Source organism: Portunus trituberculatus, chromosome 37 (genome assembly GCF_017591435.1).
Source record: "Portunus trituberculatus isolate SZX2019 chromosome 37, ASM1759143v1, whole genome shotgun sequence".
Classification (NCBI taxonomy): domain Eukaryota; kingdom Metazoa; phylum Arthropoda; class Malacostraca; order Decapoda; family Portunidae; genus Portunus; species Portunus trituberculatus.
This window is the reverse complement of record NC_059291.1, coordinates 21,214,721-21,229,899: the sequence shown is the minus strand read 5'-3', so window position 1 is coordinate 21,229,899 and position 15,179 is coordinate 21,214,721. Positions and strand designations below refer to the sequence as shown.

Sequence of the window (15,179 nt, the reverse complement as noted above, 5' to 3'; positions counted from 1 at the left end):
AATCAACCGGTAAGCCATATTGATGAAATTTTCGGAGAGTCATATAATTTGCTAAGGAATATTGGATTAGCATTTCACTATATGGACAAAGAAATGATGAAGAAATTGATATACTAAAATAAGACTTAGATTGGAATATGCAGGAGTTGTGTGGACCCCCATCATAAAAAGAAACACATAAGGAAATTGGAGAGACTACAAAAAATGGCTACAAGAATGGTTCCAGAAGTTAAAGGGATGACATGAGGAGAGACTAAAAGCTATGGATCTACCATCCCTGGAACAGAGAAGAGAGAGAGGGGATCTGATACAAGTTTATAAATTGATTAACGGAATGGATCAAGTGGATAATGAGAAACTAATCTTGAGAGAAGAATATGACATTAGAAGCACAAGATCGCATAGTAAGAAACTGAGGAAGGGAAGATGTCTGAGAGATGTTAAAAAATATACTTTCCCGCAAAGATGTGTTGAGACTTTGAACAGTTTCAGTGAGGAAGTGGTGTCAGCAACAAGTGTACATAGTTTTAAAGAAAAATTGTATAAGTGTAGATATGGAGACGGGGCCACACGAGCATAAAGCCCAGGCCCTGTATAACTACAACTAGGTAAATACACACACACACACTTTTGTGCATCATAATGGTAATATGGTAAAATATGGAGATGCACTTTTGCAATCCTGTATTACATCTGTAACTAACAATCTCATCTTATATCAATTCATCGTGACATTTCTTGATGAATACATCTACACGTCCTCTCTCCCAACTCCCAACACACCATGATGACTACCTTGGCAGTGGCTCCTGTGGATGACAAGAGCTGCATGCAAAAGGAAAAAAAAATAATGATGGCTAGGATAAATATCTGATGTTACCATCAACACAAAGATTTACTTGATTAATGTATGTGCACATGTTTATTTTAGATTTACCAATGTATACAGTTTAAATATAAACTAACTGGAAAACAAATGTAATGGTCTAAGTAAAATTCAGTACTGAAAGCCACATCAAAAGTAATAATGTGTCATACAGTGAGAGTGACAGGGTGCAGCCCCTGCAGCTACCATGTCCTCCCACTGCTCCAGTGTCTTCTGTACATACCTGCTGTTACCAAAGTAATCCTTCATGCATTTATGGTGTGCACATGCAGAGCAATTAGTCATAAACTAAATAAAAATATGGACTACCTTGTTTGTTGCTCCTTTACGAGTGGACTGCTAGTTAGGGTAAGGGAGAGAAGAGTAAATGAGGCAGAGGCCAGAGAACAATAGTGGTAAACAGTGCTGCAGACACCCAGCACTGCACTAACCACAAAGGTGCTCAGAGCACAAGACACGGGGATGAAGAAGAGGGAGAGCAGGTAACACAAATCTCACTTATATACATACATACATGCATACACACACACACACACACACACACACACACACACACACACACGACGGGGTCGAGGAAGGACGCAGTGCTGTCGCTCCGAGAATCAACTGATCTTCATTACCTGTTGTATAGTATTTGCAGTGGCCTGTGTGAGTAGTGTAGACTCGTTTTCATGAAATCAAGTATTAGAGAATCATGAGTAAGGAAGAGATTCCATCTAAATGCAGGTATGAGACTAGGGAAAGAATGAAAGAAGATGAATATATTGATGAGGGAGTAAACGCATTCGAAGGTTTTGATACGGCAAATACTTCACTATTTAAGAGAGTGTTGACTATTGAACATAAATTAAATAAATGGATAAAGGAGAGTATGGGAATGAAAGAGAATGAAGAACAGGAAAAAGAGTTTCAAAAACTGAGAAAAAGGATAAAAAAAAAAAGTGGAAGAAAACGAAGCTAGACTAAGAGCGGAACACGAAGAACTGAAAAAAGGAAGTAGCTAACTACAAGAAGCAGATGGAAGAAGGTCTCGAGGACCCGAGAAAGAAAAAGAGAAGCTGAAAGATCTCGTAAACAAAGAAGAGGAAAGAGTACAGAACGTGATTAAAAAAGTACGTACAAGCATGGAGAGTCCAAGATAAGGATGATTTTCAGGAGGTGATTCAAGAACAACTAAAAGAAAGATGAAAATATAACAAACAAAATGATAGGAGTCCTCAAGACAAAAGAAAATCTAGTTAGGGAAATTGCAGAAAAAAAAAGTGTAATCGTATTTGGACTAAAAGAAAAAATATAAAATATAGACCAAGAAGAGAAAAAGAAGAAATGAAATCGATCAAAGACCTACTAAAAAATCTAAACAACGAAGATAGGCAGAACTTAGAAGAGGAAGTAGAAGAAATAAACAGAATGGGACCATATCAAGAAGGAACAACGAGAGCAATTAAGATACTACTAAAATCACAAGCAGCAACAGAAGAAATATTATATAGAACAACTAAACTCAGAGAAACAGAAGGTTGCAAGGATATATATATATATATATATATATATATATATATATATATATATATATATATATATATATATATATATATAAATAGAAATGAGGAAGAAAGGAAGAGATACAATGAACTGGCAGCAGCAGTAAGGGAAAAAATAATGAAAGGTCAGAAGAGGAAAAAGGCATTTTTTGGAGAATTCTAGGAGACAGGATAAGGAAATGGTATATAAAAGAGAAGGAAGAGAAAAAGTGGAACAAGTTTAACTAAAATGATAAAGGCAAGAGACTAAAATGATGTATACGAACATAGACGGGTTTTATCAAGTAAATTAGAATTAAGAGATTACATAAAGAAAGAAAATCCAGATATTGTATGCCTGGCTGAAACAAAACTAAATGAGGCAATCAAAATAGACTTGGATAATAGGTATAATGTATGGAGGAGAGACAGAGGGGTAAAGGAGGAGGAGGAGTCATGATAATGTTAAGGAAGGAGATAGTGATAAACCAAGTGGAATGTGGGAAGGAAAAGCAGAAGTACTGTATGTTAAGATGCATATTAATAAAAAGAGTTAACAATCATTGTAACATATGTGCCACCAAAACAAATTCATGGACCAATCAAGAATATAAAGACATGATAGATGACACAATAAGGAGTCTAACGAGAATCATTAAAGAAAGGAGAAAAGTGATATTAGTAGGAGATTTCAACTGTAAAGAAGTGGACTGGGAAAATTATGAAAGTGGTATGGGGAAGAAGCCTGGGAGAAAGATTCTGAACCTAATGATAGACAATATGATGGACCAGAGAGTAAAGGAATGCACAAGATTCAGAGGAAACGATGAGCGAGATTGGACCTAGTTTTTACAAGGGTATACAAATGAATGATGATATAAGATATAAGTGCCCATTGGGAAAGAGTGACCATGTAATATTAGAAATGGATATAGAAGAGGAAAGGAAGATAGAGACGATTCATACAAAGGAGACCGATTAAATTACAGAAAGGCTGATATTGAGAATCTCAAGAACTATTTTAAAACGTAACTGGGAGGAAATGGAAAACTCAAGAGACAGCACAAGAGAAGTATAACTTATTTTTGGAAATATACAAAACAGGAGTCAGGGAATATGTCCCAAAATATAGACCTAAAGAAGAAGGAAAGAAAGATTGGTTTAATGCAAGGTGTGCTAGGGCAAAGGAGAAAAGAGATGGAGCATGGAAAAGGTGGAGGAGAAATAGAAATCCAGTAAATAAGGAAAACTTCAAGGCAGCGAGAAATGAATATGTTAAGGTGAGGAAGGAAGAGGAAAAGAACTTTGAAAAGGACATTGTCGAAAAATGTAAGGAGCAACCAAAATTGTTCTACAGATTCATAAATGGAAAAATTAGGCAAAAAGAAACAATAGAAAGGTTAAAAGGAGAGAACGGGATGGTGGAAGACCCAAAAGTATGGCAGAACTATTAAATAATAAATTCCAGGAGGTCTTTACTAAGGAATCCAAATTTGAAAGGCCACAGGGTAATAGAGAGACAATCTATATGAAAGAGATTAAAGTAACCAAGCTTGAAATAAAAGAGTTAATGAAGGAACTGGATGAAGAGAAGGCAATGGGACCGGATGAAGTCTCAGGCAGAATACTGAAAGAATGTAGGGAAGAACTAGCAAGTCCTATATACAACATCATAAAATGCTCAATAGAAAATGGAACAGTACCAGTAGAATGGAAAAGAGCTGAGGTGGTTCCCATATATAAGAGCGGAAGGAAGGAAGAACCTTTAAATTACAGACCGGTATCACTAACTAGTGTAATATGCAAGATGTGTGAAAGAATAATAAAGAAACAATGGATCGAGTTCCTTGAAGACAACAAATTAATATCAAATAGCCAATTTGGTTTTAGAAAAGACGGTCGTGTGTAACTAATTTATTGAGTTTCTATTCTAGAATAGTTGATAGAGTACAAGAGAGAGAGGATGGGTTGACTGTATTTATTTGGATTTAAAAAAGGCATTTGACAAAGTGCCACATGCAAGATTACTGTGGAAGTTAGAGGAGAAGGGTGGCTTAAAAGGAAGCACATTGAGATGGATGGAAAATTATTTGAGGGGAGAGAAATAAGGACGGTAGTTAAAGATATGAAGTCCAAGTGGAGAGCAGTAGAAAGCGGAGTGCCACAGGGTCAGTATTGGCACCAATACTTTTCCTCATTTATATTAACGACATGCCAGAAGGAGTGAACAGCTACATAAATCTGTTTGCAGATGATACAAAACTGTGCAGAGTTATAAAGCAAAAGAGGATTGTGAAATACTGCAAGAAGACCTAAATAAGATCTGGGAATGGAGTAAAAGTGGAAATGGAATTCAATGTGAACAAAAGCCATGTCATGGAAATGGGAAAGAGTGAAAGACGACCTGTGGGAATCTATAAGATGGGAGATGGAGTAGAACTGGAGAAAGTAAAAAGGAAAAGGACTTAGGAGTGACGATGGAAGAAAACAATCAACCAGTAAGCCATATTGATAGAATTTTCAGAGAAACATATAATTTGCTAAGGAATATTGGAGTAGCATTTCACTACATGGACAAAGAAATGATGAAGAAATTGATAAGTACTATAATAAGACCCAGATTGGAATATGCAGGAGTAGTGTGGACCCCTCATAAAAAGAAACACATAAGGAAGTTGGAGAGACTACAAAAAATGGCTACAAGAATGGTTCCAGAATTTGAAGGGATGACATATGAGGAGAGACTAAAGGCTATGGATCTACCAACCCTGGAACAGAGAAGGGAGAGAGGGGATCTGATACAAGTTTATAAATTGATCAACGGAATGTACCAAGTGGATAATGAGAAACTGATCCTGAGAGAAGAATATGACATTCAAAGCACAAGATTGCATAGTAAAAAGCTGAGAAAGGGAAGATGTCTGAGAGATGTTAAAAAATATAGTTTCCCACAAAGATGTGTTGATACGTGGAACAGTTTGAGTGAAGAAGTGATGTCAGCAACGACTGTGCATAGTTTTAAAGAAAAATTGGATGTGTGAATATGGAGATGGGGCCACATGAGCATAAAGCCCAGGCCCTGTAAAACTACAACTAGGTAAATACACACACACACACACACACACACACACACACACACACACACACACACACACACACACACACACACACACACACACACTGCCTATGTCATAGCAACCTAACTCAGACAGTAGTGGCTTCTAGTCAGGTGGATATTCAAGACTACAATTCAATGTCCTACAAGGATATCATACCTAAGCATCTTGCAAACCTGCCATATTATAATGATCACGACAAGTAATAGAATAAACACCTACCCAACACATTTATGCAAAGCCTATACTAATATATACAATCAAGGTATCAACACTTCTCAGCTGCCACTCTTGCACATAAAAGGCAATTGTGAAAACTTGGGATTGCATGAATGATTGGTTTATAATTCAAGCACAGCAACAATGACACCAAATGGTGGCACTGAACACCAACAGTATCACATTTGTGAAAATGTAAGTGGTACATATGGAAGTATCCTGGTCTACATATTATTAACAACAAAAGTAACAAATGGCAAACTCCTTGTACAACAGCAGTTTGGATCCAGACAACACTACGAAGCAACATTCATCCATGAGGATAATCAAAATGAACTAACCCTTCAAGCCCACCATGAGACCAGATACATGAATGAAGTGGATGCCATTCTCATTTGTGTTTGTGAAGGGATTTATTCATAGCTGGGTGTGAGAACAAAAAAAAAAAAAAAAAAAAAAAAGATATCACAATAATCAACAAATTGATAACAAGAACCTCATAAAAAATAACCAATAAATCAATAACTGGAGATAAATATATTGCCTGATAACCTATAAATCAATAAATCCAAAACTGATAATAGTGATAATAATATTGATATTTAAAATACAAAATACTGATTAATCCAAATTTTATTTTCATATCTTATAACTAGAAAAAATGAAAATTTTATTGTTTATCCTGACTCTTCATTAATAAAAGTACCATTTTAAACAAAATGACTACATTTGATTTGAAAAATGTAAAACTTAAACATGATTATATTCTAATAAACCTACAAGGTGGGAAAAAATAACTAAACTCAAACCTCCGCTATCGCACCTAATGGTGCGATATCACTGTGCGATAGCCAAATTGAAGAATCTACAGCAATAATTCAACTTGACACTAGGACCTCCAAGCGGTCACTTTTTGTTACATTTTGCCCAGGTTTTATACCATATAATAACATAAGAATGAAGAAATAATAAAGCACAAAAAATTTGACATATTTGAGGGTATATAGGACACACATTTTTCCAAAAATTCTGGATAAAAAAATTTCCCTGAGTCTAATATGCTAAGTTGAGATCTCCCATAAGATAATTTTCTCCTTGATGCTCACTAAGCTAGCTTATGATCAGAACCTCTACCTAGCCTAACTGAATGCATCATTATTTTATTGCTGGTATTATTACTAGTATTATTAGTACTTTAAAAATTAATTATCATAAAAATGAAATCAATCTAACTTGTAGGGCTGTGACACATGTCTATAGATATCAGTTGGTCAGAACCCTGACTCTATGCCATCTGACAGTGATGAGTAACAGCAAGTTCATGATCATAAAGTTGATAATAAAAGAAAAGAAAAAAATAGAAAAAATGTTGATAGCAAAAAAAGAAAATAAATAAAGCTGCAAAAATAAAAGTGAGAAAACATCAGTGGTGCCATTGTAATAGCTATTCACTGATTCTATATCCAATCCCATTCGATCACAACAAAACATATCAACACCCTCTCCGTTATGGATGCAAGAGTTTTTCAAAATATATTGAGCTATACCATCTCCTATAAACTACAAGTGGTAGATTATATCATGGAGCATGGCAAAAGAGCAGCAGCAAGGGCTTTTAGTCCACAACCTACAGAAAAAATATACACATCTGGTGACAGCTGTCGTGCTCCTTAACAGAATCTACCACTTGTAGTTTGTAGGAGATTGTGTAGCTCAATCTTTTCCTCCTGCTGCCATAATGGTGAAGGTGTTGTGTTTAGTTGTGATCATGAATTTATTGTTATTCCTCACTGCCAGATGACATCAAGTCAGGGTGCCAGTCAACTGATATTTATAAACATGCGTAATAGCTTCAGAGGTTTAATTGCTATTGCTTTCATTTTTACAATAATTCATTTCTAGTTATAATACTGGTAATGATAGTAATACCAGCAATAAAATAATGATGCATGCAGTTAGGGTAGGTAGTACTGCTAGTAATATAGGTTAGTGAGTATCAGGGAGGTAGGTCTCAACTTTGCATATTAGAGGCAGGGTGATTATATTTATTTATTTTTTTTTTATTATTTATTTATTTATCTTTTTTTTTGCCAAAATTTTGGGAATCAGGTGCATTGTATCTGCCTTCAAAAACAGTACCCCATTGTGGACAGTTAGGAGCTAAGGTGGATGGATAGATTAGGGAAATATGTGAAGAACTTTCTCAATAAAAGCAAAGAGAGAAACTCAACTATCACGTGACATCATAAACCAGGAGTTTTTGAATGACAGGTGAGTGATAGCAGTAATTTCATGCCAAGATATAGACATATGTGCAGCTTTTTAAGTATGCATGATAGTAATAAAACACGATGTCGAAAGGCACAACAGCAGAGGGTTAAGTATATAGGATAACAAATGACCTTAATAACAATTGATTATTGCAATGATTTATCCTGATAACACCTACCTATGCATTTGTTGTAACTATGTGGTAAGGTGAGGGAATGGAAATAACAAGAATGATACGAGGAAAAAGAGAAAAAAAATACATATACAGTATACCGTATTTGATGGCTCATGAGCTGCATGCGCTCACAAGAACAAGACACACCCAGTTTTGGCAGACATTGAAATGAAAAAGAAAAAGATAAATGAGCAGATTCAAGCTCTTAATATGAAGTGAATGATTTCACCTAACATTTGAAGACTCTTACTTGCATTTAGATCATTATTAAATCCCAATATTTTCCATTTGAAAACTTAATATCTGCAAGTAGCTTACATACCAATCCTTTTGTGAGATACAAACCTATGGAGTCTGCAGTGATTGAGAGGCTAGAGCTAATAATCATAATTTTTCTTTTTATAGTACAGTAATCCCCTGCACTTGGCGAATTAATCAGTCTGGTGAAACTACCGCCAAATGTGAATTTTGCTAAGCACGAGTTCCTTATACCATATAAACTGCCTAAAAAATACCTCAATCAGTCTTTGGTCATTGCCAAAGTCCCTCTTTTACCACTAAAATACCATCTTTCGAACTAAAATAAAATCTTTTGCCTTCACATATAAGAACACATGTACAAAATAGACCAATAAACAATAAATAAAGCTAATAAGACATGATATAAAGGCTGTAATTCCCATTTTTCCACCCATTTCCCTTGCCCACTTTCTTCCTTGCCGCCACCACCATTGTCCTTACCACCACCTGTACCATCTGTTGTACTGGTAGAGGCCATGTTGGTGGTAAATCGCTAGAATTCGTTTCCACGCTAGTAGAACAGAGGTTAGCACAAACAAAATGGCTGAAGGGGACTCTCACACTGCGTTGATAGCTTTAGAGCAAGAAATATACAAGGAGGAAGTTGTGGTGTGGGTTAAAGTTTGGAGGACAGCGATGGTGCTGCCATCTGTTAGAAGCGAGCACTTTCACAGAAAACGTTTTCAGGGGTGACTCAAGAAGATTTCTCCCATGTTTCCTCCTCACACCCTATTTTTCTCTGCATTCTCTCATGGTTATGAATTCATAAGGCAAATAAAACATGTTTATATATATATATATATATATATATATATATATATATATATATATATATATATATATATATATATATATATATATTTTTTTCTGCCCACCTCTGCCTGGGCCACACCATACTCGGTGCTCAGTTGCACCACCTACATCTGTCTCCTGACCTCTTCTGCCCTTGGAGTAGACCATCGAACATTTCTTGCTTCAATGCCCACGCTTCAACTCTCAACATATTGCACTATGCTCCTGGCTCTCCGCCTTGGCCATCATAACACTGGACATGCCCACCCTCCTGGCAGCCTCAGGCGTCCACCCCTCCTGGTAACCTGCTATCCTTCGCCTTACTTGTGCTTTCTTGAGGAAGACTGGCCAGCTACCATGTCTGCAATACCCACACAGGACTACCCCAGGGCTCATAAGGATCTATTGATCTTCGTGGTTTTAACTTTTGGATCCTTATGAGCCCTGGGGTAGTCCTGTGTGGGTATCACAGGCATGGTAGCTGGCCGGTCTTCCTCAAGAAGGCACAAGTAAGGCAAAGGACAGCAGGTTGCTGGGACGGGTGGACACCAGAAGCTGCCAGGAGGGTGGGTAGGTCGAGTGTTGTGATGGCCAGAGTGGAGAGCCATGAGTGTACCGCAGTGTGGTGAGAGTGGAAGCGTGGCATTGGAGCAGGAAATGTTCCATGGCCTCAGGGGTAGTCCTACACCAAGGGCAGAAGTGGTCAGGAGACAGATGTAGGCGGTTCAAGTGAGCACTGAGCGTGGTGTGGCCCAGGCGGAGGCAGGTGATGGCTGCTGTGGCTTGCGCTCCTTCCTGTGACTGACTGACTGTTTGAATCTTGTAACGGCGCTCATCCTTCCCCACTGATGAACCCCCCATCCCTCAACTCCTTACTACCTGCGACCTGAGTGCCATCTATTAGAAGCTAGACTCCCTAAACAATTCCTCCAGCCAGCTCATTGAACCCGTATATCCTTATAGATAGAATCCTTGGTTTAGAGAGAGGTCTGATGTCACCAGGAAGCCGCATGGTTCACCATGCGGCTGCCAAGTTTGAATTCAAATCACCAAGTGTGCACTCAGTAGTCCGTGGCCACCCTACCACCAGAAGTGAATTTCGCCAAGCTGAGATTCACCAAATGTGGGGGTTTACTGTATCTTTCTTTACATGTATGCAAAATAATAATGTTAAAAAGATATTTGCAATTTTAATTGCATGAAAGTTTGTCTTACCTCAATGAGTAATGGCATCACACTGTAAAGAATACAGTGAAGCTTGCCTGTGTCAAGACCAAGATCACCGATTGATCATCTTGTTTTGCTTCATGCAATGCATGCTGTATGGTCTCTTGGGCAAATTCTTCCAAACTGGTGTCATTCTATGTGAATTGCCATTAAGTATGACTTATATATTGCTCCCTTGAAAGAAAGAGTTGATTTGTGGTGTAGTACCACCTCCTACTTTCCCTCACCTCATTTTCATTCTAAAGCTGGATGTTGCGTCTATGTGCGCAACAACTTAACTTGCTCTCAAGCCGATGTTCTCAAATCTAACGAGGAACTCAGGAGTTATTATGTTGATATTCCCTGGAATGAATACTGTTTCCGAATCAGAGATCCATCCCTGTGTGCTGATTGCATAACAGAGGTGATAGTGTCTGACAAGAAGGTGTACATTCCTCAATCTTTTTCTCAACCTAAACCTTCTAAACCTTGGTTTAAGACACCCTGTTCTTGTGCTATACATGATAGAAAGGTTGCCCACAAAAGGTACTTAAGCCTTCCTGAATCACATGCACTCTATATTTCTGCCCAAAATCATGCCAAGTCTGTTCATGAACTTGCCAAACACTCCTTCAAAAACAGGAAATGTCAAAATCTTTTAAACTCAAACTCCCCTCGTGACTTCTGGCATCTGGCCAAAAACATCTCAAATAACTTTACTTCTTCATCTTTCCCTCCTTTATTTCATCCTGATGGCAGCACTGCCATCTCTTCTGTCTCTAAAGCTGAACTCTTCTCTTAAACCTTTGCTAACAACTCCACCTTGGATGATTCTGGGCTTGTCCCTCCCTCTCCTCCTTCCTCTGACTATTTCCCTGTCCTCACTAACTTAAACTCTCAGAAGGCTTATGGATCTGATGGGGTCCCTCCTATTGTTCTCAAAAACTGTGCTTCTGTGCTTGCACCATGTCTGGCCAAACTCTTTCAACTATGTCTATCGACTTCTACTTTACCTTCTTGCTGGAAGTTTGCCTACATTAAGCCTGTTCCTAAAAAAGGTGAACATTCTAATCCCTCAAATCACCATCATATAGCTTTAATCTCTTGCTTGTCTAGATATTTTTTTTAATCTACCCTCAATGGGAAGATTTTTAAACATCTGTCACTTCTCAATCTTCTATTTGATCAACAGTATGGCTTCTGCCAAGGTTGCTCTACTGGTGATCTTCTGGTGTTCCTTACTGAATCCTCTGGTCCTTACTGGTCATCCAGATTGGTCATCCTCTTTTAAGAGATTTCGGTGAAACTTTTGCTGTCGCATTAGACATATCAAAAGCTTTTGATAGAGTCTGACTTCAAAACTGCCCTCCTACAGTTTCTATCCTTCTCTCTGCAACTTTATCTCAAGTTTCCTTTCCGACTATTCTATTACAGCCGTGGTAGACAGCCCCTGTTCTTCTCCTAAATTTATTAATAGTGGTGTTCCTCAGGATTCTGTCCTGTCACCCACTCTCTTTCTGTTATTCATTAATGACCTTCTTAACCAAACTTCTTGCCCTATCCACTCCTACGCTGACGATACAACCACCCTATATCATTCCATGTCCTTTCACAGACGACTAACCCTTCAGTAAGTCAATAGATCATGCAGAGACGCCACAAAACACCTGACTTCTGAGGTCTCTAAGATTTCTGATTGGGACAGAAAAAACTTAGCAGTTTTCAATGGCTCAAAAACTCAATTCCTCCATCTATCAACTCAACACAACCTTTGAGACAACTATCCTCTCTTCTTCAATGACACTGAAATGTCTCCTTCTTCTACACTGAATATCCTCATTCTGTTCTTTACTCATAATCTAAACTGGAAACTTCATATCTCATATCTTGCTAAAACAGCTTCTATGAAGTTAAGCATTCTGCGATGTCTCTACCAGTTTTCCTCACCCCTCCAACTGTTAACTCTGTTCAAGGTCCATATTCGTCCTAGTATGGAGTACTATTTACATGTTTGGGGGGGGGTTCTACTCACACAGTTTTATTAGATAGGGCAGAATCAAAAGCTTCTGTCTTATCATCCCCTCCTCTGACTGTCTCCAGCCCCTTTCTTACAGCTCAAATGTTGCATCTTTTTCTTTCTTTTATCATTATTTTCATGCTAATTGCTCTACTAAACTTGCTAACTGCATGCCTCCCCCTCTTCTGTGGTCTCACTGAGCAAAGATGAACCCAAGCTTTTCTACAAATTTATGAATGGTAAGATGAAGAATAAAGAAACAACAGAAAAATTAATCAAAGGAGGGAGGATATACCAAACAGCAAAGGAAATGAGTGAAATAATGAATGAGAGCTTCAAAACTGTGTTCTCTGAAGAAGAGGATTTTGCAAACCAAATAAGATATTGCATTGCAGAGGATTACAGGAAATCAGAGTGTAGAAAGTGGATATTAGAAGATTATTAGATAATTTGGATGTCAGAGAAGCAATGGCACTTGATGGTGTATCAAGCTGGGTGCTAAAAGAATGTAAAGAGCTGCTGTTAGATCCAATTTGGGAAATGATTACAATTTCATTAAATGAAGGGATAATTCCACTAGAATGGAAGAGAGCCAACATAATACTGATATTAAAAGGAAGAAAGGCAACTGTGCCATTAAATTACAGACCGGTGTCACTTACAAGTGTTAAGGGGAAGTTATGTGAAATAGTTATCAAAGAAAATGGGTTAAACATCTGAAAGAAGAATAAGTTATATCGAACAGACAATTTGGATTAAGGACAGGACGGTCATGTGTGTCGATCTTACTAAATTTCTACTCAAGAGTAATAGAAGGACTGAAAAGCAGAGATGGATGGCTGGACACAGTAGCCTATACCTGGACATAAAAAAGGCTTTTGATAAAGTTCTCCACGGGAGACTACTTTTTAAACTAAGGAGCATAGGAGGACTGCAAGGAACTTTGTTAGACTGGATAAGGAATTATTTGAAGAACAGGGAGATAAGAACTGTGATCAGAGATACATAGTCATCTTGATTTGGGGTAAAGTAACAAGTGGAGTGCCACAAGGATTAGTGTTAGCCCCCATTATGTTCCAAATATATGTAAACGACATTCACAATGGGTAAAGAGTTATATTAATTTGTTTGCTGATGATGCAAAGCTGGTAAGAGTAATCAAAACCCAAGAGGACTATTTGCTGTTGCAGGAAGATATAAACAAAATCTACTAGTGGAGTAAGAAGTGGAAATTAGAGTTCAATCCCAAGAAATGTCACGTAATGGAAGTAGGAAACAGTAAGAGAAGACAGGTATGGAACTATTTGATGAGAGAGGAACAAATAATGAAGACTAAAGAGGAAGAAAAAGATTATAGAGGAAAACCTGAACCCCAAAAAAACACATAAGTAAGATATTTGGATTAGTATATACAATGTTAACTAATATAAGAGTGGCATTTAAATTCATGGACAAAGATGATGAAAAGAAATAATTATAAGCATGTTACGTCCTAAGCTGGAATATGCAGCAGCGGTGTGGATACTGAGCTCTAAAAAGATATAAGACAATTAGAATGGATTCAGAAGATAGCTACAAAGATGGTGCCGGAATTAAAGGATCTAACATATGAAAAAAGAGTGAAGGAAATGGGACTGCCAACCTTGCAAGATAGAAGAGAACATGGAGATCTAATAACAATGTATAAAGTAGTAAAAGGCATTGAAAAGATAGACAAAGAAGACCCGGTACTGGTGACAGAAGAAGCTAGAAGGACAAGAGGACATGTAAAGAAGATTAGGATAAGGCAGTGTGTGAAGGATAATGGAAAATACAGTATTCCACATAGAACAATGGAAAAGTGGAATGCATTGAGTGATGAAGTTTTTACAGCACATAATGAGCATAACTTTAATGAAAAATTGGATGACATGGAGACAGGACACTATGAGACCCACTCGAACCCTATACAATACAACTAGGTAAATACACCTGCTCACTGGCATCTAATATTTTTTAACACAATGTAAGGAATGCAGAACAAGGTAGCATCAACTAAGATTATGCCTCTAAAACCAGCACTGCTTTATACACCATCTGCACCACTACCACTCACTGCGCAGTTCAACAACCACTATACATGCACCTAATTTTCCAGCAAAAGAAGAAGACAGTTATGAAAATACTACATTCAACCAACACACATGAAAGCCAAAGTTAGATATTCATACATCATTCCATGGAACATAATTAGTACAATCTAAGAGCCGAGATATTCTATGATCTCTTGGCTTGCATTAACTAAAATCAGGTACTGATCATCAGCCCATCCTAATGGGCTGAAATTTCTGAAACTTGGATGTTACACACACACACACACACACACACACACACACACACACACACACACACACACACACATAGAATTAGTGAATTAACACACTTAGGTCACTCATGAATTACCTTTCTCCGCAACGCTAGGATGCGACGTGGCAAAGACCGCTGCTGTGGGAGGTGAAATCAGTAAGCTACCTTCCTGGAGTGCTCATGATATTCCTTTACCCCATTCTTTAAGTTCCCCCACAAGCTCTTTGCTTCTTGTGCCCACTACACAAGACAACTTTCCCTCTTTTGTTCACATTCACAATACTTTTCTAACAACATCCATGCATTTCAAATGTCCTCACAGTTCCCA

General features: G+C 37.7%; 1 protein-coding gene across 11 annotated transcripts in view; it reads right to left on the bottom strand.

The window, feature by feature from the left end:
- The window catches only part of LOC123514385 (CLIP-associating protein 1-like), a 317,191-nt gene that overhangs the window by 18,029 nt on the left and 283,983 nt on the right, over window positions 1–15,179 (bottom strand). For 5 of the 11 annotated variants that reach the window (XM_045272272.1, XM_045272282.1, XM_045272273.1 and 2 more), the window contains one exon: window positions 14,948–14,989. The exons of 4 other annotated variants lie outside the window; for them this stretch is intronic. In XM_045272272.1, the coding sequence (XP_045128207.1) occupies window positions 14,948–14,989 (42 nt within the window). The remainder of the gene's footprint in view (window positions 1–14,947; window positions 14,990–15,179) is intronic. 2 more of the 11 variants (XM_045272276.1, XM_045272278.1) reach the window with 1 other exon arrangement.